The sequence below is a fragment of the Pristiophorus japonicus genome, chromosome 10 (genome assembly GCF_044704955.1).
Source record: "Pristiophorus japonicus isolate sPriJap1 chromosome 10, sPriJap1.hap1, whole genome shotgun sequence".
Lineage (NCBI taxonomy): Eukaryota > Metazoa > Chordata > Chondrichthyes > Pristiophoridae > Pristiophorus > Pristiophorus japonicus.
In genome coordinates, this window is record NC_091986.1 from 107238940 (window position 1) to 107263265 (window position 24326).

Here is a 24326-nt window from a genome sequence, read left to right on the forward strand (position 1 = left end):
GCTGTAAGATAGTAAGGTGGTTTACATGCATGGCATGTGGAGGCGACAGCTACGACGACGCTGTCGTCACACAAACCTGATCGCTCGGGCATTAATGGGGAGGAGGCCATACCCTGATTGAATCTACAGGGACAGGCGCTCATACCTACACCTGAGTGAGGCAGACTGCATTTGCAGGCTGCGATTTAGAAAAGAGATCACCACCAAAATCTGCCAGCTAATCAGGTCAGCCATACAGCCAAGAAGGGCAGGAGGACTGCCCTATCTGTGGAAGTGAAGGTCACTGCAGCACTTGCCTTCTATGCTTCTGGCTCATTTCAAGCAGCAACTGGGGATATGTGCTGCATCTCGCAGCATGACACAAATTGCTACGTTCGACAGGGTGACTGGTGCACTGTATGCCAAAAGGGACCAGCTCATCAATTTCCCTATGACCATGCAGGCAATGCAAGACAAGGCTGTGGGGTTCTCCAGAATTGCTGACTTCCCAAAGGTACAGGGTGCGATCGACTGTACCCACATCACCTTGAGGGCACCTTTGGATGACTCTGAGGTTTATCACAACAGGAAAAGGTTTCATTCCCTAAATGTGCATCGGATCATGGCAGTGGATGCCAAATACCCAGGTAGCATCCATGAAGCTTTCATCCTACGCGTGAGCGTTATATCTACCATGTTTCAGGAGCTGCCAGAAGAGCACAGCTGGTTGCTTGGGGACAAAGGGTACGGGCTCGCCACCTGGCTTATGATCCCGCTACGCAATCCCCGCACTGAGCCAGAGTGTCAGTACAACATGTCGCACATGACGACATGGAGCATCATAGAGCGGACAATTGACATACTGAAGCAGCGTTTCCGATGCCTGGACCGCTCTGAAGGCTACCTGCAATACGCCCCTCACCACGTTGGTCAGTTCACTGTCGTGTGCTGCATGCTGCACAACTTGGCCATCATGAGGGGCCAGGCCTTGGACAATGAAGATCCTCCTGAGGGGAGAAGGGGTGGTGGGGGGGGGAGGGGGGGGGGGGAGGAAAATGAGGATGGGAAGGCTGACGAGGTCGAGGAGGAGGAAGAGCAACAGTAGCAGGAGGAGGACCAGCAGCAGGAGGAGGAGGACGAATCCATGCCACCATCTCAACCCGCAGGACGACAGCGAAGGGGGCGGCCTCGTGCACCTATAGCCATAGCTTGAGACTTGCGTCAGCGGCTTATCCGTGATCGCTTTGCTGTCTGAAGGCTAAACGGCCCGACAGTGTTGACTCTTTGCACCTGTTAGTGTGAAAAAATAACGTACATCATATGTACGTAATGTTGTGTTGGTTTATATTGCTTTAATTTAAAAAATAATGTGCAGGATTCTGCTTAAATTTAAAAAATAATTAGGTTTATTAAACATTTGTACAGTTTTACTTAATTTTACTAAAAACATTTGTATCATACTTTAAACTTTTCAATGAAGAAAACAAGTAACAGCAATAAACAAACAAACTCTAGCTGCAGCCATCTCTCCTCTCCCTTATTCAAAGACCTTAGCGCTATGCGCCTCTCTTGTCTCTACCCCTACCCATTGTCTCAGACATCTGCTTCCTCACCATGACCCCAAGGTTTTTATTGCTTTCTGCGCGAAGGCCCATTTGTTGTTGGTGGGGTTGGACAGCGACAGACCTAGCAGACAGCATTCGGAAGGCCCAGGTTCCTCTTCAGACTCTTCTTCAACCTGTGGATTAACCCCCGGCACACTACCTGACTTTGGTCTGCAGATTGGAAAGTGAGTGTCAGCAGTTGATGCTGCCAATTGCTGTTGGGCAATGACAGCCTGGGTGTGTCCACTTATTGCAGCAGCTTTCTCAGACATTCCCTCCCTAATCTGTTCCGACACTGCACCAGCTGCCTCCGACATTCCCTTCCTAATCTCAGACATTCCCTCCCTCATCTCCGACATCTCCTCCCTCATCTCCGACATCCTCTCCCTCATTTGTCTCGACACTGCTCCCATTCCTCCAGTGTTGCTACTTCTACTGAAAGTCCCCCATATTCACCCTCACCCCACCCATGGTGGCCAGGAGCGGTCTGGTTAGCTCAATGCTCTCCTGACTCATTCCCATGATCTGTCCTTTGTCCCCTGCATCCTGCATTTTAGGTGGAGCTCTCCTTCCCACCCTCCTCAGCCGTCTCCCAGGTGTGGCTTGCTGAAATCCACTGGGACCCGCACCCGCAGACTCTACCCCGTGAAATGTCGCATCGGTTGTATCGCTCAGCAAAGGGCTTGGCGTCCTCAGGGGGTTCACCGGCTCCAGTTGCAATGTAACCATCTCATCATTGGGGTCTTCCTGCTGTCCTTCATTGTCCAGTTCATCTGCATCCTGAAGTTGATGAAGAATATCAGGATGACAGCTTCCTGATCTTCTGCTCCAGCTTCTGTCTCTTCCTGATGTGCAACATCTGCAAAACATAACAGAGCAGATGTTTGGTTAGCAGCAGGAGAGGGAGCAGGGTGACATGAATATGTGGTAGGGCTTACCCACTGTCGGTAACTTGGGCCCAGCGTCCACATTGGTGATTGATCTCTTGCGAGATTTAATCATATCAGCGATCCTCTGTTCCATGGCTGTTAGTTGCAGCCTACTTGGCGCACCTCCTCCAGTTTTTGACCTTTCTTGGTTGATCTGTGACACCTTCCTCATCAAAGATAAAAATAGAACATTTTAAGAGAGATTCCTTCTGCTGTAGTGGCCATGCACACACACACACACACATTAGTCACATTAACAAATATAATTGCAGTGCATAAATACTTACAGTAACTGCTTGGCCAAGATCCTGCCACTTCTTTTTGACCTGCACATCGCTTCTCAGGGTCATGGCCACTGCATTGAACTCTTCTTGTTCCCAAAGTTTTGCTAGTGGAGAGAGTTTCAGTTTCTTTTGTCCCATTCTTCCTTTGTTCTCAAGCACATCCCATCTCCTCTTAATGATGTCTACCAGGGGCTCAATTTCTTATGCTAGAAATCTCTTGGCCCATCGCCGTTCCCTTTCTCCTTCCCTTGGATCCATCTTTTTCAGCTAAAATTTAAATGTCCAGATCCAGCTCCGATCCCCATGTGTTCTCACATGCTGCTGATCCAGACCAGGAAGTTCACTGTGGATGCACGGACACACCCCTCATGTGGAAACGTTTTTTTTCCCAGCGCATGCTCACTGCCTTTTCAGTACACACTTGAAGCTTCCCCCCAGATTTAACTTTGGGTACCGCAGCGGCAAAAATAAGTTTTACTTTGGCGAAAATTGTATTTTTTTTTTAAGCGCAAACTGGTACAAAAAAATTGGCCGTGCATCCTCCTGGGCCCCAAAAATCTGCAAAGAGGAAAAAACAACCCAAAAGGCTTCCAGTTATTTAGAACTGCTAATCATAACTGAAATTTTAGTAATAAGAAATGACAAGGTTTTACTTTATCACTCACTGGGTGAATCTGGAAGCATAAAATGGCAGAGGTTTTATTGCATTATCGTATTTTCTAGTTAGGGCTATCTCCACAATGATTTTTCTTCCCCAGTAATGTTTTCATAGTTATTTTCACCAGCTTATGATGATTTTGGGTCGACTTGTTAGATAAATTATATATTCCATGGGAGACAACATTATTGGTTATTTCATTGTGTACACTTTTCCTGATACGCAAGTAGATCAATAAAATATAATAAAAACAAAAAGTATACATATATGGGCTGAATTTTCGGCCCCTCTCCGCTCTTTGCCCCGGAGTCCTGGCAATGGCGGTGGTGAGGTGTTTTGGCCAGGTGGTCAGCCTGCAGCGATCCTCAGGTCTGGTGTAGCAGCGGCGCTGAGCAGCACCGCCTGGAAGAGCTGCACCCCTGGTTGCGACACACCGCAAATTTTGATTATAGCCCGACCCGGACGTCACGCAGCTACCTCGCACTGACCGCCTGGGAAATCAGGTGGTCCAACAATCCCAACAGCAGAAAGGTAAGTAATTGACTCCTAAGGTAAATGTGATTGTTTTTTCTTTGAATTTTCTTTGCGACTTGTGTTGTGGTGGCATGGGCAATTTTTTGCGAATGTTTTTGTGGGTTTTTTTTTTGTCCCCCAAAGCGTCTCTTGGAGCAGTCTCGGCCCAGCTCTTTAGCTCGGGAGTTTCCCATGCTTGCGCCCAAGAGAAGTGTACAATGCCTCCCTTAGCGCTGCGCCCCCTGACTCAGGGCCCAGCTGCCCAAACTTACCTACTGAGGCGTAAACTATTCCCGGGCCCTAACTTTCCCACCCCGTCGCCATTGGCGCCTCAAAAACATCAAAGCCGAAAATCCGTCCCACATTAATGCTTTATAATGAAGACTACATGTAATGGAAATGAGAGTTCCAGTGTCATTCAGTTAATGCAGCTACTAATGTTCACCCTGTCCTCACTGATTCACATAGACTCCCTGTTCCACAAAGCATTACATTTAAAATCCTCAGTTTCAAATTTCTTCATGCCTTGTCTCATTCTACCTCTGCAATATTCTCTAGCCTTATATCCCCTTCTGTACCCTCAAGCCGGGCTGGATTTTCAACAAGTTTGTGACCGGGTTTTCACCGCGATTTGACCCTCCGCGGCGAAAACCCGGTCACAAAGCCGAGGTGGGATCCTCAGGTACCTGCTTGTGACGGTGCTTCCAAGTACCGCCGGGGAGAGGTGCCCCAACGTTAGCTCAATGCTCTCCAACTTAAAAAACTTCTCAAAATCAAAGTTTTCAACCAAGCTCTCTCCCGCATGGTTTGGTGTCCATTCTATTTATTTATATTTAGAGAATCAAACCACAGTTCAGAAGTCAGCACTTACAACTTAGTTATATAATTAAATGAAACCATATACTGTGAAGAAACCTTATACTTATACACTTCTTATTTGCATTCAGTGCACAAAGTTCTTGAAGCAGCTTTCCTTTATCCTTCCAATGGTTTCCTATTTCCCGTAGCCAACAAAATGTTTTTAAAGGAAGGCCCCTGTAGACCAATACATTAACCACTTGCCACATGAGGTCAATTGAGAATTCAGATGTGGCTAATTGTATTTCTCATTAGTAAATAAAGTAGACACAGATCTTAATACTCATATTCGCACAGCATATGCATGGGAACTTTAAGCTTTTTGTGCGTTTGTTGATAAGACGGTAAGATGAAAAGCAGTGTGCAAGCATTTTTTGATTGGTGTGAGTACTTTATTTCCTTGGTTACTGAATGGTGGTCAATGTTATTAAATAAACATACACTTAAAGTTCTTTGACCTGTATTGCTGAGTGTATGTAAGGCATTCTAGTAAAATTAGTGCATATAGCTAAAATAGTATAATCATAGCCACTCGTGTGGCTAGTCTGCAATTTCTATTGGAGAACATGCTGCAGATGAAATTAGTTCTGGAGACTTGACAAATTAAACAGAAATAAAGTGCCACAGAAACTATTTCAGGAAATCTGTCCAAAGCTGTTTTTTAATGAAGTTCATGAATACCCAATGGTGTGTACATTGATAAAAACAAGAGCTTGAGTAATGTTTGGATGGATGCCATGAACCAAAATAAACCAGTGATTTACAAAAAAACGGTTCCTAACTGATTGTACTGCTCAATCAACGATTTAAAAACACCAGAGGTTGAGCTGCGAGCTTAACTCCACTTTCCTGCCCGATCCGCCTATCCTTTGAATCACCTAGAGTTGAAAAATCTATCTGCCTCAGCCTTGAATATACTCAATGACTCAGCATCCACAGCCCTTTCATGTAGAGAATTCCAAAGATTCACTACGCTTTGAGTGAAGAAATTCCTCCTCATCTCAGTCTTAAATGGCTGACCCCTTATCCTGAGAACATGACCGGTAGTTCTAGACTCTCCAGTCAGGAGAAACAACCTTTCAGCATCTGCTCTATCAATCCCCCTCAGAATGCTTTTGGGAGAAATTGGCCTGGTTTGCAACTCCCATTAGCACCTGCAGGGGACGGTAACGGGGCGCTAAGTGGTTACCAACTGAGCGCTGCCAAATCACCGACGCCCACGAACTCCCCTGGTGGTTTTGTGCTGGAACTAACACTTACCGCCTTGATCTCTTGCGCCCCGTAGATCTAGATGTCATCCGGTGCACAGTGTCCCGTTACCACCCCAGATGTAATATTCGCTTCTGCTCCCTGCAGCATCAGCAGGCGTCAACAACGGCAGCTGCAGGAGGCATTGTCACCTCGGCTGGCCGCTTGAGGAGCAACATATAAAGGCAATGGTGGTCAGGTAGGGCAAAATTTATTCATGTCCCCATTGTGGTGCATCCTGCTTCCTGCCCCCGCACCCCCCGCACCTGCCCCACCCCCGGGATTGCTCAGCCCTGCACTCTCTTAAAAGTACTTGGGGCTGCTGTGCACATAGCACAGGTGCCGTCCCCACCAGACACAACCTGAGGATTCTTCCAACGCAGCATTGGCCCTTCCTTTTAAGGGAGGGAAGGAGCCTGTAAACACGGCAGCGCTGCCCCGAATATTGCTCAGTGCTTTGTCGATACCGCCCCTCTCACTCTTATTAGCCCCTTGGTTCCTCTCTATTCTTAGTATGCTTTTTGTGTCGTCTACTGTGAAGACAGATACAAAGTAGTTGTTTAAAGTCTCCACTATTTACTTATTCCCCATTATAAATTTCACCTGTCTCAGCCAAGAAGGGACCACTTTTACTTTTGTTACTCATTTCTTTTTTACATACTTGTAAAAGCTCTTACAATCTGTTTTTATATTTCTTGCTAGTTTATTCTCATATTCCATTTTGTACCTATTCATCAACTGCACAGTATTCAGTTCCATTCACAACTCTTAGATAATTAAGCAGTCCATGCCCGCATGCAGCAAGACCTGGAGGCATTCAAGCTTGGGCTGATAAGTGGCAGGTAATTCGCACAAAGTGCCAGGCAATGACTAGCTCTAACAAGAGAGAGTCTAATCACTGCTCCTTGACATTCAATGGCATTACTATAGCCGAATCCCCCACCCTTAACATCTTGGGAGTCACCATTGACCAGAAACTTAACTGGATAAGCCACATAATTATTGTGGTGCCAAGAGCAGGTCAGAGGCTGGGTATTCTGCAGCAGGTCAGAGGCTGGGTATTTTCAACTCCTGACTTCCCAAATCCTTTCCATCATCTAAAAGGCACAAGTTAGGAGTGTGCTGGAATACTCTGCACTTGCCTGAATGAGTACAGCTTTAACAAACTCAAGAAGCTCAACACCATCCTGGACAAAGCAGCCCACTTGATTGGCACCCCATCTACCACTTTAAATGTTCACTTCCTCCACCACCACAGCACCATAGCTGCAATGTGTACCATCTACAAGATGAACTTCAGCAACTTACCAAGGCTTCTTGGACAGCACTTCCCACACCTGCGACCTCAACCACCTAGAAGGGCAAGGGCAGCAGGCGCATGGGAATGTCATCACTTCCAAGTTCCCCTCTAAGTCACATACCATCTTGACTTGGAAATATATGTTCTTCCTTCATCATCGCTGGGTCAAAATTCTAGAACTCACTCCCGAACAGCACTGTGGGAGTGCCTTCACCATAGGGCTTCAGTAGTTCAAAAAGGCGGCTCACCGCCACCTTCTCAAGGGCAACTAGGGATAGCCTTGCCAGCGAAGCTTACATCCCATGAATGAATAAAAAGAAAACCCTTTGGTATTTTGTCCAAATGGCTATTTTTCATATGTAAACCTCAACAGTAGGATGGGATTCTTCCACTATCCCACCTGAAGTAGTATGGGAAAGGGGGGAGGGATGAGAGCAGAAAATCTCACTGCCCCAACCTCAATGTCCCTTCCTCTGCGCGGATCATCGCTATCTGCCCTTTCCCCACTCGATACATGCAAATGTGACTGGCAAGACCTGGGTCCCTGACTCGCCCCTTTACTGCCGCTTCCTGCGACTGCCTTGTGGAAGGTGGTTTTAAACCCAAGGAATTGTTGATAACTACCCTGGGGTCAGCCAATGGAGGAAGATGGCCTCATAGTGGCCTTTTCTCCCTCCGATCTATCACCCACTAGCCTCCCTATCTCGGACTTTGTCTTTGGTGAGCCTACAAGCCTGCTGATTCCTTGAACTTTGGGGTTCTTCTGCCAGTTTTTCTGGTTCTGCAGTGACTGTCCTGCTGCAGCACTGCTAGGGATTTACACCCAGGCACTGCCAGCCAGGCTCCCTCTTTCTGGCAGGAAAAATCTGGTCCTGCTCTCAATGATCAGGAGGAGTGGGAATCTCAACCGATTTTGCCTTCCTATCAGCACTGAGACTAATTATAGTGCCCCGATCACCATCTGAGCTGAGATCAACTGACTAATCATAATTAGGATTAAACCTGAGATTTTCCTGGTGTACATCGATGAGCAATTCACTACTTTAACTTGCTGTGCCATCCGGGGAGCCAAAAGTTCTCAGGCAGTCAAATTTTAAAGACAATTCTTAATGTGTATAATGCTAGCGTACTGCTCACTAAGACGCCTATTTCGATCTCTGGAACATCGCTTGACTCCACCCCTGCCATAGTTCATCTGCTGCTGAAACCCTCATCCATGCTTTTGTTACCTCTAGACTTGACTATTCCAACGCACTCCTGGCTGGCCTCCCACATTCTACCTGACGTAAACTTGAGGTCATCCTAAGCTCTGCTGCACGTGTCCTAACTCGTACTAAGTCCTGATCACCCATCATCCTGTGCTCACTGACCTATATTGGTTCCGGTTAAGAAGCACCTCGATTTTAAAATTCTCATCCTTATTTTCAAATCCCTTTATGGCCTGCCCCTTTCTATATCTGTAATCTCCTCCAGCCCCACAACCATGCGAGATATCTGCACTCTTCTAATTCTGGCCTCTTGAGCACCCCCAATTTTAAAAGCGCCACCATTGGTGGCCGTGCCTTCAGCTGCTAAGGCCCTAAACTCTGGAATTCCCTCCAAAAATCTCTCCACCTCACTTTCCTCTTTTAAGACACACCTTAAAACCTACCACTTTCATCTGCCCTAATATCTCCTTCTGTGGCTCAGTGTTAAATTTTGTTTTATAACATTCCTGTGAAGTGCCTTGGGACTTTTTACTACGTTAAAGGCGCTATATAAATACAAGTTGTTGGGGTGTTTGTTGTCAATGACGGCCCCAGCATTTAGAAGCCGATGAGGGGAATTCTGCACATGCAGTTCCATTGCCCCTGGCCAGGTAATTATGTGAGAGTTCATAGTGTAATGTGGGTCTGCCAGCCCCATGTTGCGGATTATGGGGATCTAATATAATTACCTCCTCAGATTTTTGTAAACGTGGCTGCCACACATGCTTCTGCACTCAGTTCTGAAGGTTCCTGAGTATGTTTTGTCACATTTAATTTATGAGACACACATTTCTTGCCCAAAACATCGTAGTATTCTGGTCAGAACAGCAACACCACACAGTCAACATCAGTAGTGCTTCAATTATTCACCTTTAGAATTTCCAGCCTCTCTCAAAGTACAATTTACGCTCCTTTCTTTTTATATTTAGTAGAGCAGGGAAATCAAAATTTACACAAATGTTCAATGTGACATATTTTAGAAAGCAAGATCTTTCTTCAAGAAGGAATAAGTCGGATGTTGTTTCCATTGACAGGAGGGTCGATATCCAGAAGGTACTGATTTAAGATAATTAACAAAAGAACCAAGGGGAAGATGAGGAGAACTTGTTTTACGCCGTGAGTCGTTATGATCTGGAACGCACTCCCAGAAAGAGTGGTGGAAGCAGATTCAATAGTAACTTTCAAAAGGGAATTGGATATATACCTGAAAAGGAACACTTTGCTGGGCTATGGGGAAAGAACAAGGGAGTGGGACGGTGTTAGCTTTCAGAGAGCCAGCACAGACTCGATGGGCTGAATAGTCTCCTTCTGTGCTGTAAGATTCTATGACTCGGATACTCTCCTACTTCTCATGGAGTAGTTTTTGATCACATGAAATAGAATTACAGACTAGCTTGGAGAAAATCCCATGGGCTAGACTTTACACTTTTTTTGCATGCATAACACCCATTTTAGGTCCATTTTACCACTGCACTGAGGTATAACGCCCAGATATCGCCCACTTAGCCACAAAATGGAAACTGACACCCATTTTTGGGACACTTATCATCGAGCATGACTTTCCCCATGTGCGTAACGCTGGGAAAAAATACCACCCGCCTACTTTGTTTGGGCGGAATCATCAGAATGGGCAAAACTAACGCCCAGGAGATCGCCCAGCGTCACTTTCACCACCTCGTACACTTATCGGCCACAATATCGCTCGCCCAAAGCATCGCTCAGAAAAAGTGGAACTGTTCTGAACGAATCACAGTGGTGTGGGCGCCATTTTTTAAATCGCAGTTCACTTCATTCAAAAGGCTGCTTCAAGTTCGGGGGAGTTTGAATTGACTCTGGAGTTCTTCTCAGGTGAAGTAACCATCTCACCAGACATATTTTCAGACCCTGGACTATTGCACATTTACTGTAGGTGTATTTTAGTGAGGAAATTATTGCTTCTGATCAATCGCTATTATACTTTCATTGCAATGGGGCCAGCCATTTCTCAGCCTGCATCGACAAGGTCCCACACAAGAGATTAATGTGCAAAGTTAAAGCACATGGGATTGGGGGTAGTGTGCTGACATGGATTGAGAACTGGTTGTCAGACAGGAAGCAAAGAGTAGGAGTAAATGGGTACTTTTCAGAATGGCAGGCAGTGACTAGTGGGGTACCGCAAGGTTCTGTGCTGGGGCCCCAGCTGTTTACACTGTACATTAATGATTTAGACGAGGGGATTAAATGTAGTATCTCCAAATTTGCGGATGACACTAAGTTGGGTGGCAGTGTGAGCTGCGAGGAGGTTGCTATGAGGCTGCAGAGTGACTTGGATAGGTTAGGTGAGTGGGCAAATGCATGGCAGATGAAGTATAATGTGGATAAATGTGAGGTTATCCACTTTGGTTTTAAAAAGAGAGACAGACTATTATCTGAATGGTGACAGATTAGGAAAAGGGGAGGTGCAACGAGACCTGGGTGTCATGGTACATCAGTCCTTGAAGGTTGGCATGCAGGTACAGAAGGCGGTTAAGAAAGCAAATGGCATGTTGGCCTTCATAGCGAGGGGATTTGAGTACAGGGGTAGGGAGGTGTTGCTACAGTTGTACATGACCTTGGTGAGGCCACACCTGGAGTATTGTGTACAGTTTTGGTCTCCTAACTTGAGGAAGGACATTCTTGCTGTTGAGGGAGTGCAGCGAAGGTTCACCAGACTGATTCCTGGGATGGCGGGACTGACCTATCAAGAAAGACTGGATCAACTGGGCTTATATTCACTGGAGTTCAGAAGAATGAGAGGGGACCTCATAGAAACGTTTAAAATTCTGATCAGACTGGTTAGATGCAGGAAGAATGTTCCCAATGTTGGGGAAGTCCAGAACCAGGGGTCACATTCTAAGGATAAGGGGTAAGCCATTTAGGACCAAGATGAGGAGAAACTTCTTCACCCAGAGAGTGGTGAACCTGTGGAATTCTCTACCACAGAAAGTCATTGAGGCCAATTCACTAAATATATTCAAAAAGGAGTTAGATGTAGTCCTTACTACTGGAGGGATCAAGGGGTACGGTGAGAAAGCAGGAATGGGGTACTGAAGTTGCATGTTCAGCTATGAACTCATTGAATGGCGGTGCAGATTCGAAGGGCCGAATGGCCTACTCCTGCACCTATTTTCTATGTCTATGCTTCTATGATTTCCCTTTCATAAATCCATGCTGACTTGGACCGATCCTGACCGTGGTGGCTACATAGCTGCAAGACTCTTGCATCAGGAGCTGATAACTGAAAGATTTTCCTGAAAGAACATTGATGTGAGTGACAACGTGACACACTGCTGAGTGTGTGCAGCTCAGACATCAATGGTGGGCATCACCTTGGTGCCAGTTAAAGTTTAAGTTGATTGAAGTTAAGTTTTATTTAACCCTTTCATGTTAAGGAATCACCAGTGTGTAACAGTGCAGCTATCTGAGACAATGCGAAACAAGGGTATGTTGAATAAAACATTTTTTATACCAACGTTGGTCTGAAATCGTAAGAATCATGGTCAAAAACACCCCACCATTGCCTATACCCCACTTTTTCGACCATTGACATCAATCAAATGGTCAACATGTCCAGCAACACAGAATACAAATGCAAAGGAAGAGGGTGGCCCTCTCACCCCATACATTACAACAAATTGTATACACCCAGATGGAGATATAACACAGCCATCACCTGCGGACATGCACTTCACTTTCCTTCCCCCCCTTCCCTTCTTCTCCCCACCTCTACCCCTTCCCCTCCTCGCTCCACGCCGCCTGGCCGAAGAGCTCTTCAGGCGGTGCCTCATTGCGGGGGGGGCGGGATGAAGGCAGAGGAGGTGGTTGGACGGGTATGGGAGCAGGGGGTGCCGAGGGGGGAACATTCTCTGATCCAGAAGCAGGATCTTGGTCCTGCCCCTCATCTGTCGCTCGCAGTGGTGGTGCGAAACTTAGGATTGGAGTGCCGCGCTCCGGGACCACTGGAAGGCCTGTGCCAGCAGTGATCCTGGCTATCGCCTCCAGGGCCTCCGCTATCTGTGGAACGGACTCAGTCAAGGTGGCCAGCTGTCGGGATATGCCCCCAAAGGCATCAATGCCTACAGTCCTCCTGGACAAATGTACCATCTCTCCGCTCTCATGCGGCACTCGTGGACCAGACCTGCCGTGTCCACGGAACCTCCGTGGGGTTTACGTCGTCCTGGGGACAAATGGGGTGCCCTGTGGAGAGGTGCTTGGGCCCGGTACCTCCAGAGTGGAGGCGGGAATGACCGGAGGAGCACTAGATAGCCTTGAGGTGAAATGGCTTCTGGAACGTCGCGATGCAGGTTCCTCGAAGTCTGCACTCTCATTCGTAGAGAACAGACCCAGCGGATTGACAGGTGAGAATCGGAGCTCCTCGGCCCCAGATGTAGGATCGTCCGGAGACTCCGGCCCCGCGCCCCCACCTTCTGGCCTCTGTGGTCTTGCCTGGGGCCGTGCTGCTGGCTGAGCTGCAAAACACAAATGAGGTTATTAGAGGAGAAGCGGGTGCTAGGGTCACAAGGTGATTCCAGCGCTACACACAGCATATGCACGACAAAAGCACCACCGCTATCAAAATCATCACAGACATCACATTTCATGACCATCAACATATTCTGCATTGCAATGATTTTCATTAGGCCAGCATTATTTACAGGACAATTTTAGAAATTAGCTATCAAATATGATTGTTTGGATATGAGTAGGTGTGGCATCTATTGACTTTACATCACACAATGGTGTAAACTTTACTCACGTTGCATCACGTCAGGGTCTGTAGATGCTTGCGTGACCATCTGGGGGTGCTTCCCCACAAGTGTGAGCAGCCGCTCCTCCATCTCAGTGATGTCACTGGGAACAGGTGGCCCCCCCACCCGTTCGCCTCTGCACGGACCTCATCGTCGATAGCTTCTTCTGTAAAAGGTGATAGGACGACATGGCATGAGATCATTGCGTGGTATCATTGCTAGGTACTGTCACAGAGACTGATACAACACATAACCGACAGATGTAATCAAGATTATGATAATTATCATTCTTTACCTAAAGACGTGCACCGTGACCGCAGGCTTTGAGTACAACATTCCCGGTAAAAATGAAAGACCTCACATCTGATGATAGTCACTCATGACTCTTACAAATCAAATTAAATAAATACATAAATACATGTAAATAAATGTAATACTTACTCTTGCGGATCCGACAAGGTCGTTCCATCGTTTGCGGCACTGGTTGCCCTCACGCACCTCGTTGGTCGCTGACGAGATCACCTCTGCTATCTCGGCCCATATCTTCTGGTAGGCCTTTGGGATGGGCTTCCCATGCCCTCCCTGGCCCACCCCAGCGTAACTCGACCTCCTGCAAGAGGGAGGCATTTGCTTCGTCCGAGAACCTCCTCTCTCTTTTGCGCCCTCCAATGTGTTCCTCTCCCAGCTCATTGCTCTCGCCAGTGTCAGTTTCACAGCGTGCTGTGTCGCCTCCTCCTCTCCCTCCATTATAGGCACCAAATTCGGGCAAATATCTGACTGGTAACAGCTAATTTTTCTTTCCCTATTTACTCTCAAGCTCTAAGCTCTCCCTCCTTCCTCCCAAAGCAGCCACACCACACCCACACACACCTTCACTCCCTCTCAGCTCCCTCTCTCTCTGTCTCCTCTTCTGCGCAGGTCATGATGACCTTGACCTCCTGAATTGCGGGAATCGAGCGTTGCCATGCCGTCGCTAAGGACGGCGACACTTTACGGCAGAAGATCAGAGAGATTTAACGCTACCGCCCATTTCATATTGCTCGCGGTAACACCCAATTTCAAAAATGGACTCTGGGGGCTTTGAGACTGGGCGACAAGCCAGCGATCTGAAAACTCATTTTTGCTGCCCACACCAGAAATACTGCCCATTTTGGGGCGATCTGCAAAAAAGTGTAAAATCTAGCCCCTTGTCCCTTAAAGAATACAGGGGTGAAATTCAATGCATTTGTGCCTCCTGTTAGTACCCCTCAGGGGTGCTAACGGGGCGCAAATGCATTACTGACCAGGTGCGGCACTGACAACGACTCCCGTCATATTAAGTGGGAGTTTAGCAGCGGTGCTGTGGCTTCGTGCCCCAATCTCCTGCACCCGTTGATCGTGACATCATCGCCGCGCGCATTGCCCCAATAGCACCCCGACCCCGAAATTCACTTTTTCCCCCTGCAGTAGCATCGGGCGAAAACACTGGTAGCTACAGGAGACGTCGATTGGGTGACTGGCCGCTAGCAGGGCGATGATTAAAGGCGAGGTGGCCAAGGTAAGTATAAAAAATACTTACCTTGGTTTTCGTGGTGCTGCTCGGTTTTCTTTGCGAGGTCTTGGCCAGATTCGTTCAGCCAAGCGCTCCCACTTCCTCGGTGGTCCAGGTAGGTCCCTTTTTCATTGCAGAGTCTGCAGCGTCCGCTCCGTTAGCGCTCCAAGAAGAAAGTGGAGCGCTTGATTTAGCGTTCCAATTCCTTCCAGGAGCGCTAATGGGGCAGAATTCCTTGAGGGGGGAATCTTTATCCCCGGCGCTAAGTTTCCCACCTCTCAGATGTTACTGTCCCCAAATGGGGTGATAATTAATTTTTCCCCCTAATTTCTAGAGGGGTAGATACTCAATGCTAAGAGAATGAGTCAACATGTGGCCCAATAGCTCCAACAGTGAGTCATTTAAACTAGGTGGTTATTAGCTAGAATTCCAAGGGCTGACCGCCATTGTGACAAGTTTGCCCTAGTTTAAAGGGGGTTTGCTGATGCCATATTCACTGAATTCGATTTCACAACTTATCATAGTGGATCAGACTTCAAAATCTCTGAGTTGATGATTCCAGACTGCAACCACGAGGCTCCCATACTTGACTTTTTAAAACACCATCTTGGAGTTTTCCTCATGCTTTGCCAAATGTTACGGATATACGTCACACACTACAGTTTTATCCATGCAGTTCATATTTCATATTACGTATATACACACCCAAACACATAAAAAGTGGATCTGTTCAATAAGCAGCTAGGAGACAAGAGATGAAACGTATGTCAGACTATGACAAAAAAAAACTTCCTCACTTGTGCAATGGAAGTGCAACTCTTACAGTCCAACCAGTGATGTGTACATGGGATTCCCAAACATCTAAGCTGGCAAACTATGTGATGGGCCTTTCCTCATTACTAAACATTGCCTATTATTACTATTAGTTAAGAAAGGCAAATCATTAAAGGAATATGAAATAATGTACCCGAACATCATCATATATATTCCACATTAAATTCATACACCCCATCTGCTTTACCTGTGTGGCAGCTGAGTTAGTCCCATCTGTGACTTCCACAGTCATATTATATGTGGCCCGATGCTCAGTATCCAGTGGCTTTGCAATTACAATTGTGCCAACGCCCTTCTCTATTTCAAATGTATTGTCATAATTTCCACCTATAAAATACAATATAATATAAGTACTATGCAGTCACTGTAGTCTAGAGATAATATGTTGAAAGAGGCAGTATTCCCTTTTATCATCCCAGCTTTTTTAAATTTTAAAAATCCAAATCTTACTACGTTCACCATATGCAGAGCAAAGATGGTATTAGGATCACAACACTACTGAGGTTTGTTGTGGTCCCTGCAAATTATGGATTTTTTAAACTCAAACTGCAGGAATCTTTTTGAATTACAGATTCTTGACCATTTTGAACAACAGACTAGGTAGGTCAATAAAAAGGGATACCGTCCTTTAAATAAATAAAGCAGAGATAAATGATTGAAACACCATGCCAAGCAGGTTACAGCTATACCAACAAGTTGTCAATCTCTTCCAAAGGGACAGAAACCTTCATAATTTACCAGTAAGAACACAAATGTAGAGACATTAATACAAGGTTAAGTAAGTTTCAGTACATGGTCTATCAGCAGGTTAATTCAGAACTTCATATCCAAGACTTATCAAGAGTTAAGAAATATATAAATCGAAATAGACTAAAGTGTGATTACGTGCAAATAATTTCTCAAGTGCTCTGGATTGAATATAAGTGATAACTGTCAGAGCAATGCAAATATAGACTGTTGCTAGCAACTTTTGCTATGCAATAGTATATGCATTTGTACTGTGTGGTGAAGCCTAGATATCTAAGCCAATGATTAATTAGAAGATGAATCTGAAAATGAGGAATATTTTCCTGTTTGAAAATGGTGGCACTTTCAACTTGGTCTGGGAATGGAGAAGTAAGCAGAGCTAGTTTTGCAAGGACATTCACTATTGAGTCGAGAATCGACAACCAGATTTGAAAGTACACTCAGCAATTAATTAAAACACAAAACTAATGAACACAAAACTAAGAAATATAAAATCAGATAGTAAGAGAATCTACACGTATATAAAAAGGGAGAGAGGAGCTAAAGTAAATGTTGGTCCCTTAGAGGATGAGATTGGGGAATTAATAATGGGGAACAGAAAAATGGCAGAGACTTTGAACAAATATTTTGTATCGATCTTCATGGTAGAAGACACTAAAGACATCCCAATAATGGATATACAAGGGGCTATAGGGAGAGAGGAACGTACAGCAATCAGTATCATTAAAGTAAAATAATGGGACTAATACTTTGGGTCTGTCTTCACTAAGGAAGACACAAATAACCTTCCGGAAATACTAGGGGTTCGAGGAAAAGGAGGAACTGAAGGAAATCTTTATTAGTCAGGAAATTGTGTTAGGGAAATTGATGGGATTGAAAGCTGATTAATCCCCGGGGCCTGATAGGTTGCATCCCAGAGTACTTAAGGAAGTGGCCCTAGAAATAGTGGATGCATTGGTAATCATTTTCCAACATTCTATTGATTCTGGATCAGTTCCTATGGACTGGAGGTAGCTAATGTAACTTTTTATAAAAGGAGGGAGAGAGAAAACAGGGAATTATAAGACCAGTTCACCTGACATCGGTGGTGGGGAAAATGTTGGAATCAATTATTAAAGATGAAATAGCAGCGCATTTGGAAAGCAGTGACAAGTCAGCATGGATTTAGAAAAGGGAAATCATGCTTGACAAATTTTTTGAGGATATAACGAGTAGAGTGGATGTGGTGTATTTGGACATTCAAAAGGCTTTTGACAAGGTCCCACATAAGAGATTGATGTGCAAAATTAAAGCACATGGTATTGGGGGTAATGTACTGACGTGGATAGAATACTGGTTGGCAGACAGGAAGCAGAAAGTCGGAATAAACGGGTCCTTTTCAGAATGGCAGGCAGTGACCAGTGGGGTGCCGCAGGGTTGAGTGCTGGGTCCCCAGCTATTTACAATATACATCAATGATTTAGATGAAGGAATTGAGTGTAATATCTCCAAGTTTGCAGATGACACTAAATTGGGTGGCGGTGTGAGCAGTGAGGAGGACGCTAAGAGGCTGCAGGCTGACTTCGACAGGTTAGGTGAGTGGGCAAATGCATGGCAGATGCAGTATAATGTGGATAAGTGTGAGGTTATCCACTTTGGTGGCAAAAAAAGGAAGACAGAATATTATCTGAATGTTTTAATTTTGCACATTAATCTCTTGTGTGGGACCTTGTCAAAAACCTTTTGAATGTCCAAATACACCACAGCCACTGATTCTCCCTTGTCCACTCTACTAGTTACATCCTCAAAAAATTCTAGAAGATTTGTCAAGCATGATTTCCCTTTCATAAATCCATGCTGACTTGTTACTGAATGGTGACAGATTAGGAAAAGGGGAGGTGCAATGAGACCTGGGTGTCATGGTGCATCAGTCATTGAATGTTGGCATGCAGGTACAGCAGGCCGTGAAGGCGGCAAATGGCATGTTGGCCTTCATAGCTAGAGGATTTGAGTATTGGAGCAGGGAGGTCTTACTGCAGTTGTACAGAGCCTTGGTGAGGACACACCTAGAATATTGTGTTCAGTTTTGGTCTCCTAATCTGAGGAAGGACGTTTTTGCTATTGAGGGAGTACAGCGAAGGTTCACCAGACTGATTCCTGGGATGGCAGGACTGACATATGAGGAGAGACTGGATCAACTGGGCTTGTATCCACTTGAGTTTAGGAGAATGAGAGGGTATCTCATAGAAACATATAAAATTCTGATGGGATTGAACAGGTCAGAGGCAGGAAGAATGTTCCCGTTGCTGGGGAGTTCCAGAACCAGGGGTCACAGTCTAAGAATAAGGGGTAAGCATTTAGGACCGAGCTGAGAAGCTTCTTCACTCAGAGAATGGTTGACCTGTGGAATTCTCTACTGCAGAAAGTTGTTGAGGCCAGTTCGTTTGATATATTCAAAAGGGAGTTAGATACGGCCCTTATGGCCAAAGGGATCAAGGGGTATGGAGAGAAAGGAGGAAAGGGGTACTGAGGTTGAATGATCAGCCATGATCTTATTGAATGGCGGTGCAGGCTGGAAGGGCCGAATGGCCTGCTCCTGCACCTAATTTCAATGTTTCTATGTTTCTAAAGGTGGACAAGTCCCCGAAACCTGATGGCTTGCATCCTAAGGTCTTAAAAGAAGTGACTGCAGAAATAGTGGATGTATTGGTTGTAATAGGGCAGGGAAGTGGAGCTGAGCCCAAGATCAGATCAGATCAGCCATGATCTTATTAAATGGCGGAGCAGGCTCGAGGGGCCAAATGGCCTACTCCTGCTCTTATTTCTTATGTTCTTAAACTATTAGAGATGAATGATTCAAGGAAGTTCCACTATCCAACTGTTTAAATATAACTATCTGTTTCCTCTCCAGTTTCCCCATCCCCATTATCCATGTAGGAGCTTTGACTGTGAATGTCAACAGGCTAGTCAACAGCTCACATCATTAAGTTCAGTCTTGTCCGAACCCAATGTTCACATATGAACTTTCCGTTGGGACCTTGGAGTGCATGTTCACTGAAGAGTAGATGTGCTATACAAGAACAACATGAATGCACACACTGCAGTTAAACCTCCCTTACGGATATGAAATCACTTGCATCAAAAAATGAATTTACAAAATCAAATGAAGAGCATTAATAACTCTGGAGTAAAGGTTATTTTATTTGTGACTATGTTGTGAGCTGGTGGGCGGGGTTTGGGTGGTGGTGGTGGGGGGGGGGGGCGGCAGAATGGACAGATACACATCATTATGCAGATTTTGAGCAGCAATGGCACTTCAGAAACCTAAGCAGAATCTTCCTGTTGTGTATAAATTATACATAATATGTAAAGGGAACTGCACAGCCATTGAAATGCTTTCAGTAATCCTGTCTTCAAGTCATCTACAACCAAGTATCTATATCATTTCATTAGTCATATAACACACAGATATTTCAAAAGGACTATTTTAGCTAATTACATCTAGAATGACTTATCCGCACCACGTTTGAAGCAAATCACAAAGTTGGACCATTTCACTTGTGTCAAGTAACTAAATTCTATGTGCTACAATAGTTTGATTTCTTTTCAAATTATGACTTTATGGGACAGTGCAGAGCATCAACATTTAATCTCAGAGATTAGGCCTGATACCCTTTCCGCCCAATTCTAATTCTGAGCACGCTTGACCAAGGAGACACAGATAAAGGGTGCACTATCTCCCTGCAGGAGGGAAGGAAATTAGAAGGGAGAGTCCCTCCTGAATGGTTATCAGCGCCTCCTATAAAATAGCTAGAGATGGCTATAGTGTCAACATATCTGTGCAACCATCCTCTCAGCTACAAGCTGTTAGATCAGGCAGAGGAAGAAGAAAAAAAAAGAGAAAAGTAAAGCAAAGATAAATGGGAAAAACATATACAGGAAAATATCTTAAAATAAAACAAATCCTATAAATTTATTTGAAGTTTAAGGGCTAATTCCCCAATTCCACACACCCAGCAAGCAAGGTACCGTGTTGTCTTGCAAAGAAAGAAAATGCATTTATACAGTGCTGGTCAGGCCGGTTTGCTGCCAGCCTCAGTCTGGTTCTAATCAGAACAAAAGTATATTATGAGTATGGAAGGAGAGGTCAGGCTTGTCAGAGGTGTGTCAGCCTCATTATTATGTAGGAAGCATAATTGGAGAGATTTGCAATACTGCAGAGATAACAATATGTGTAAGTTTAATGATTTTTTTGTGAATAATTTAATTTATGTTTTTGTTACCTTATAAATTTAGTTTTTTGATATAAACCCTAGGGTGAGAAATAAAAGATGGTTGCTAAAATTATATGGATAAGGGCATGAATTTTAATCTAAATAACAGGTGGGTTGGGGTCTGGTGGGAAGTTAAAATATTAAAAATCCGAATCCGACCAGAACCTGCCTCCAACCTGCCCACTTTCGGTTTTAATGGAGGCGGGACGGGGGTGGATGGAAGGCGTGCCTCTGATTTAACCACCATTTAAAATTTAATATTGGCTGGTCGGGTTTTGCAAGCTTCATGAAACCCACCAGATAATAGAAGGTGAGGACTGCTGGATTCAGGAGCTAAGCGATCAGAGACACCCCCACAAGGCCTCTGATAACCACCCTCCCCTCCCCAAGCCTCCGATTTCCCCCCACCCCCGCCCCCCCTCCCCACCTCCGATCACCTTCCCGACCTCCCCTACCCTCCACCCAGCCCCCACTGATGCTTCTCTGGCTCCCCGATGTCATCTATCTCCTCCTCACCGATGCACAGCCAGCCCCCGGATGTTGTCTGTCTCCCACCTCATCCCCGATAGTCCAAGCTCTCCTCCTCCGCCCCCCCCCCCCCCCCCACTACCCCCCGATGTCATCTGCGTCCCTTCCTAATGCTCCTCCAGCCCCCCATGCGATGAGACCCCAGCCCCCTGATCAGCCCCATGATCAGTCCCCAGCCCCCACTCGCGATCCCTCCCTTCTGCCTCTCTGCGGCCTAGTGCCACAGGCCTACCCACCCACACCCAGCCATCCTCTCCATCTGGCTTGCTGCAGGTGGGAAACAGAGATCTCAAAAGCAAATCCATTAAATTCAGTAGGGCCTGTGGGAAACCTGTTCTCCTGATCGCTTCCAAGCTCCCCCATAGCACCCCCCACCCCCACCCCTCCAGCCCGTCCCGCTCTCCAAAGTATTACATTTCAGGCCAATATGTTTTGAGCAATTTCGGTAGTTGGTTTTGTATCACTTACACAACAAATCTCCTTAAAGTCGGGATCTGCAGGTGGTGGTAGGACATCTAAAATAAAATGATCATATATGGACTCTGGATGGACAGGGCCAAGTTGACAGCGGTTGGCGTCATAGCTCTGATGGTGCCTCTGTTTTTATTAGCTAGCTGAGGTTGTCTGTGCTAATCAATGCATTCAGTGATGTTGTGATTTTTTATAACACACTAATAAAGGACAAACTGCACATTCAGTTGGAAAAGCCAACATGTTCTGGATTACCCATTTAAAAAAATACTTCCTTGAAGTATTCCAAGCTGAATGATGCAGTGGTGTAAAACTGGCTTCAAGTAAAACAATTTACTTATAATCTGTAACATTAACATCCCCAATGGCTCAGTGTGTAAATATATCACATAGTATAGTACTGAATCGGGGTCACTCGGAGGGTCAGTACTGAGGGAGTGCTGCACTGTCCAACGACTCACTCCGGGTCCCTTCAGCCAGCCGGCCTGACCCAGCCTTGCGTTCCAGGTCCTTTCGGCCAGAGGGCCCGGTCCAGCCTCGCACTCCGGGTCCAACGACGGGCTGTACCTGCCATAGGTCGCTAGCGGTGAACACTAACTTTTAAACAACTTGATTTACATTTTAGACTTTTTAAATCAACTTTTAATCAATTCTTAATCTATTTATTAAACCTTCAATCAACCTGTGTAACTTTAAAAAAAAAAATAATTTGGAAATACTTTTAAACTCTTAAACTTTTAAAACAACTTGAAAACCTTCAGGGAAATTTTTAACCTTGGAAAAAACTATTCAAAACATCCCTCAGAACCCCAGCGGACAGCTGACCTTCCTAATACCTGTCCCCAAACCAAGCCTCGGGCCATCTACCATCAATGGCGCTACTTGACACCGAGCTTGTGGCCAACATCTCGCCGTAAGCAATTAGGCTTATACAGCAGTGCCTGGTCTCCAGTTGTCTTGGACCCCCTTGCCACTGAACCAAGACCTTGCTCAGTTAAGCCCGTGTGGTTGCCGGTGTGCAGCGGGCACCCCACGTTAAAAAAAACTCACACACAGGCATCTTCCACATCGTTGGAAAGTCAGGACCCTCATGGATAATTCCAACAGCAACAGGCCAGAACGCCGCACCACCATAGTTGCCCGGGAACTTAGACGTTTTGACATCGACATCACTGCCCTAAGCGAGACCCGGTGGCAGGGGAAGGCCAGCTCAAGGAACATGGTGGAGGTTATACCTTTTTCTGGAAAGGAAAACCAGAGGAAAACGCCGCCTTCATGGAGTCGGCTTCGCCGTCAAAAATGAGCTGGTCGACCGCCTCAAAGACTCCCCCTGCGGGGTTAACGAACGCCTCATGACTCTTCGACTCACCCTATCCCGGAAGCAATGCGCCACAGTCGTCAGTGCGTACGCCCCAACATTCGATGCAACGGATTAGGTTAAGGAGGGTTTTTATTCCAACCTCGAGACATCCCTGTCCCGTATCCCCACGGGTGACAAATTGATCCTCCTCGGTGACTTTAATGCCAGGGTCGGCAAAGACACAGCCCTCTGGGGAGGCGTATTTGGCAGAGAGGGTGTAGGGAACGCCAACTCCAATGGTACCCTACTCCTGACAAAATGTCTAGAACACGAACTGGTCATCACCAACACCCTGTTCTGCCAGAGGGACAAATACAAGGCATCGTGGCAACACCCTTGCTCCAAACACTGGCACCTGCTCGACTATGTCATCGTCCAAGCCAGTGATCGCAAGGATGTGCGCATCACCCGCGCCATGACAGGAGCCGACGACTGCTGGACGGACCATCGCCTAATCCGATCCATTATCGACATCAACATAGCCCCAAAGCAGAGGGGACAGCAGAAGCAGTGCCGCAAAAATGTTAATGCCGAGGCACTGAGACCCCCAGATAAGAGAGCCCTATACAGCCAACGCCTCACAGCCAATCTGGCGTGCCTTGATGACCCGGAGATGTTGAATGCCCACAGCGCTTGGTCTGCCCTCCAGGCCTCCATAACCAGTGCCTGTGAAGAGACACTTGGTTACTCAATCAGAAAACACCAGGACTAGTTTGATGAAAATGATCAGGAGATCCAAGAACTAATAGATCCTAAGCGCAGAGCATTTCTGAGCCTCAAGCAACAATCCAACTCGGGCGCTGCAAAGCAACGTTACAGACGGCTCAAGGCTGAGGCCCAACAAAAAACCCAAGACCTAAAGAACAGGTGGTGGATGAAGAAAGCACAGGAGATACAACTGGCTGACAGCAACGATATGCGAGGATTCTTCATCGCTGTCAAGGCCACCTATGGTCCAAATTCCCAAGGCCCCACCCCACTCCTGGCCAAGAATGGGGAAACACTCATCAAGGACACCGAGGCTGTTAAGGCCCGCTGGAAGGAGCACTTTGAAGATCTCCTCAATCGAGACTCTGCCTTTGAGTCGAGTGTTCTTAATTCCATCCCACAGCATGCGACCCGCCACCACCTCAGTGAAACCCCAACGTTGCCGAGGTAGGCAAAGCCATAAAACAGCTCAAGAATAACAAGGCTACGGGTTCGGATGGAATTCCTG

The 24326-nt window shown here is 46.1% G+C and overlaps 1 protein-coding gene across 3 annotated transcripts in view; it reads right to left on the reverse strand.

Moving 5' to 3' along the window:
• LOC139275058 (protocadherin Fat 3-like) overlaps window positions 1-24326 on the reverse strand; it is a 941319-nt gene that overhangs the window by 227462 nt on the left and 689531 nt on the right. For all 3 annotated transcript variants that reach the window (XM_070891994.1, XM_070891992.1, XM_070891993.1), the window contains exon 7: window positions 15939-16078. In XM_070891994.1, the coding sequence (XP_070748095.1) occupies window positions 15939-16078 (140 nt within the window). The remainder of the gene's footprint in view (window positions 1-15938; window positions 16079-24326) is intronic.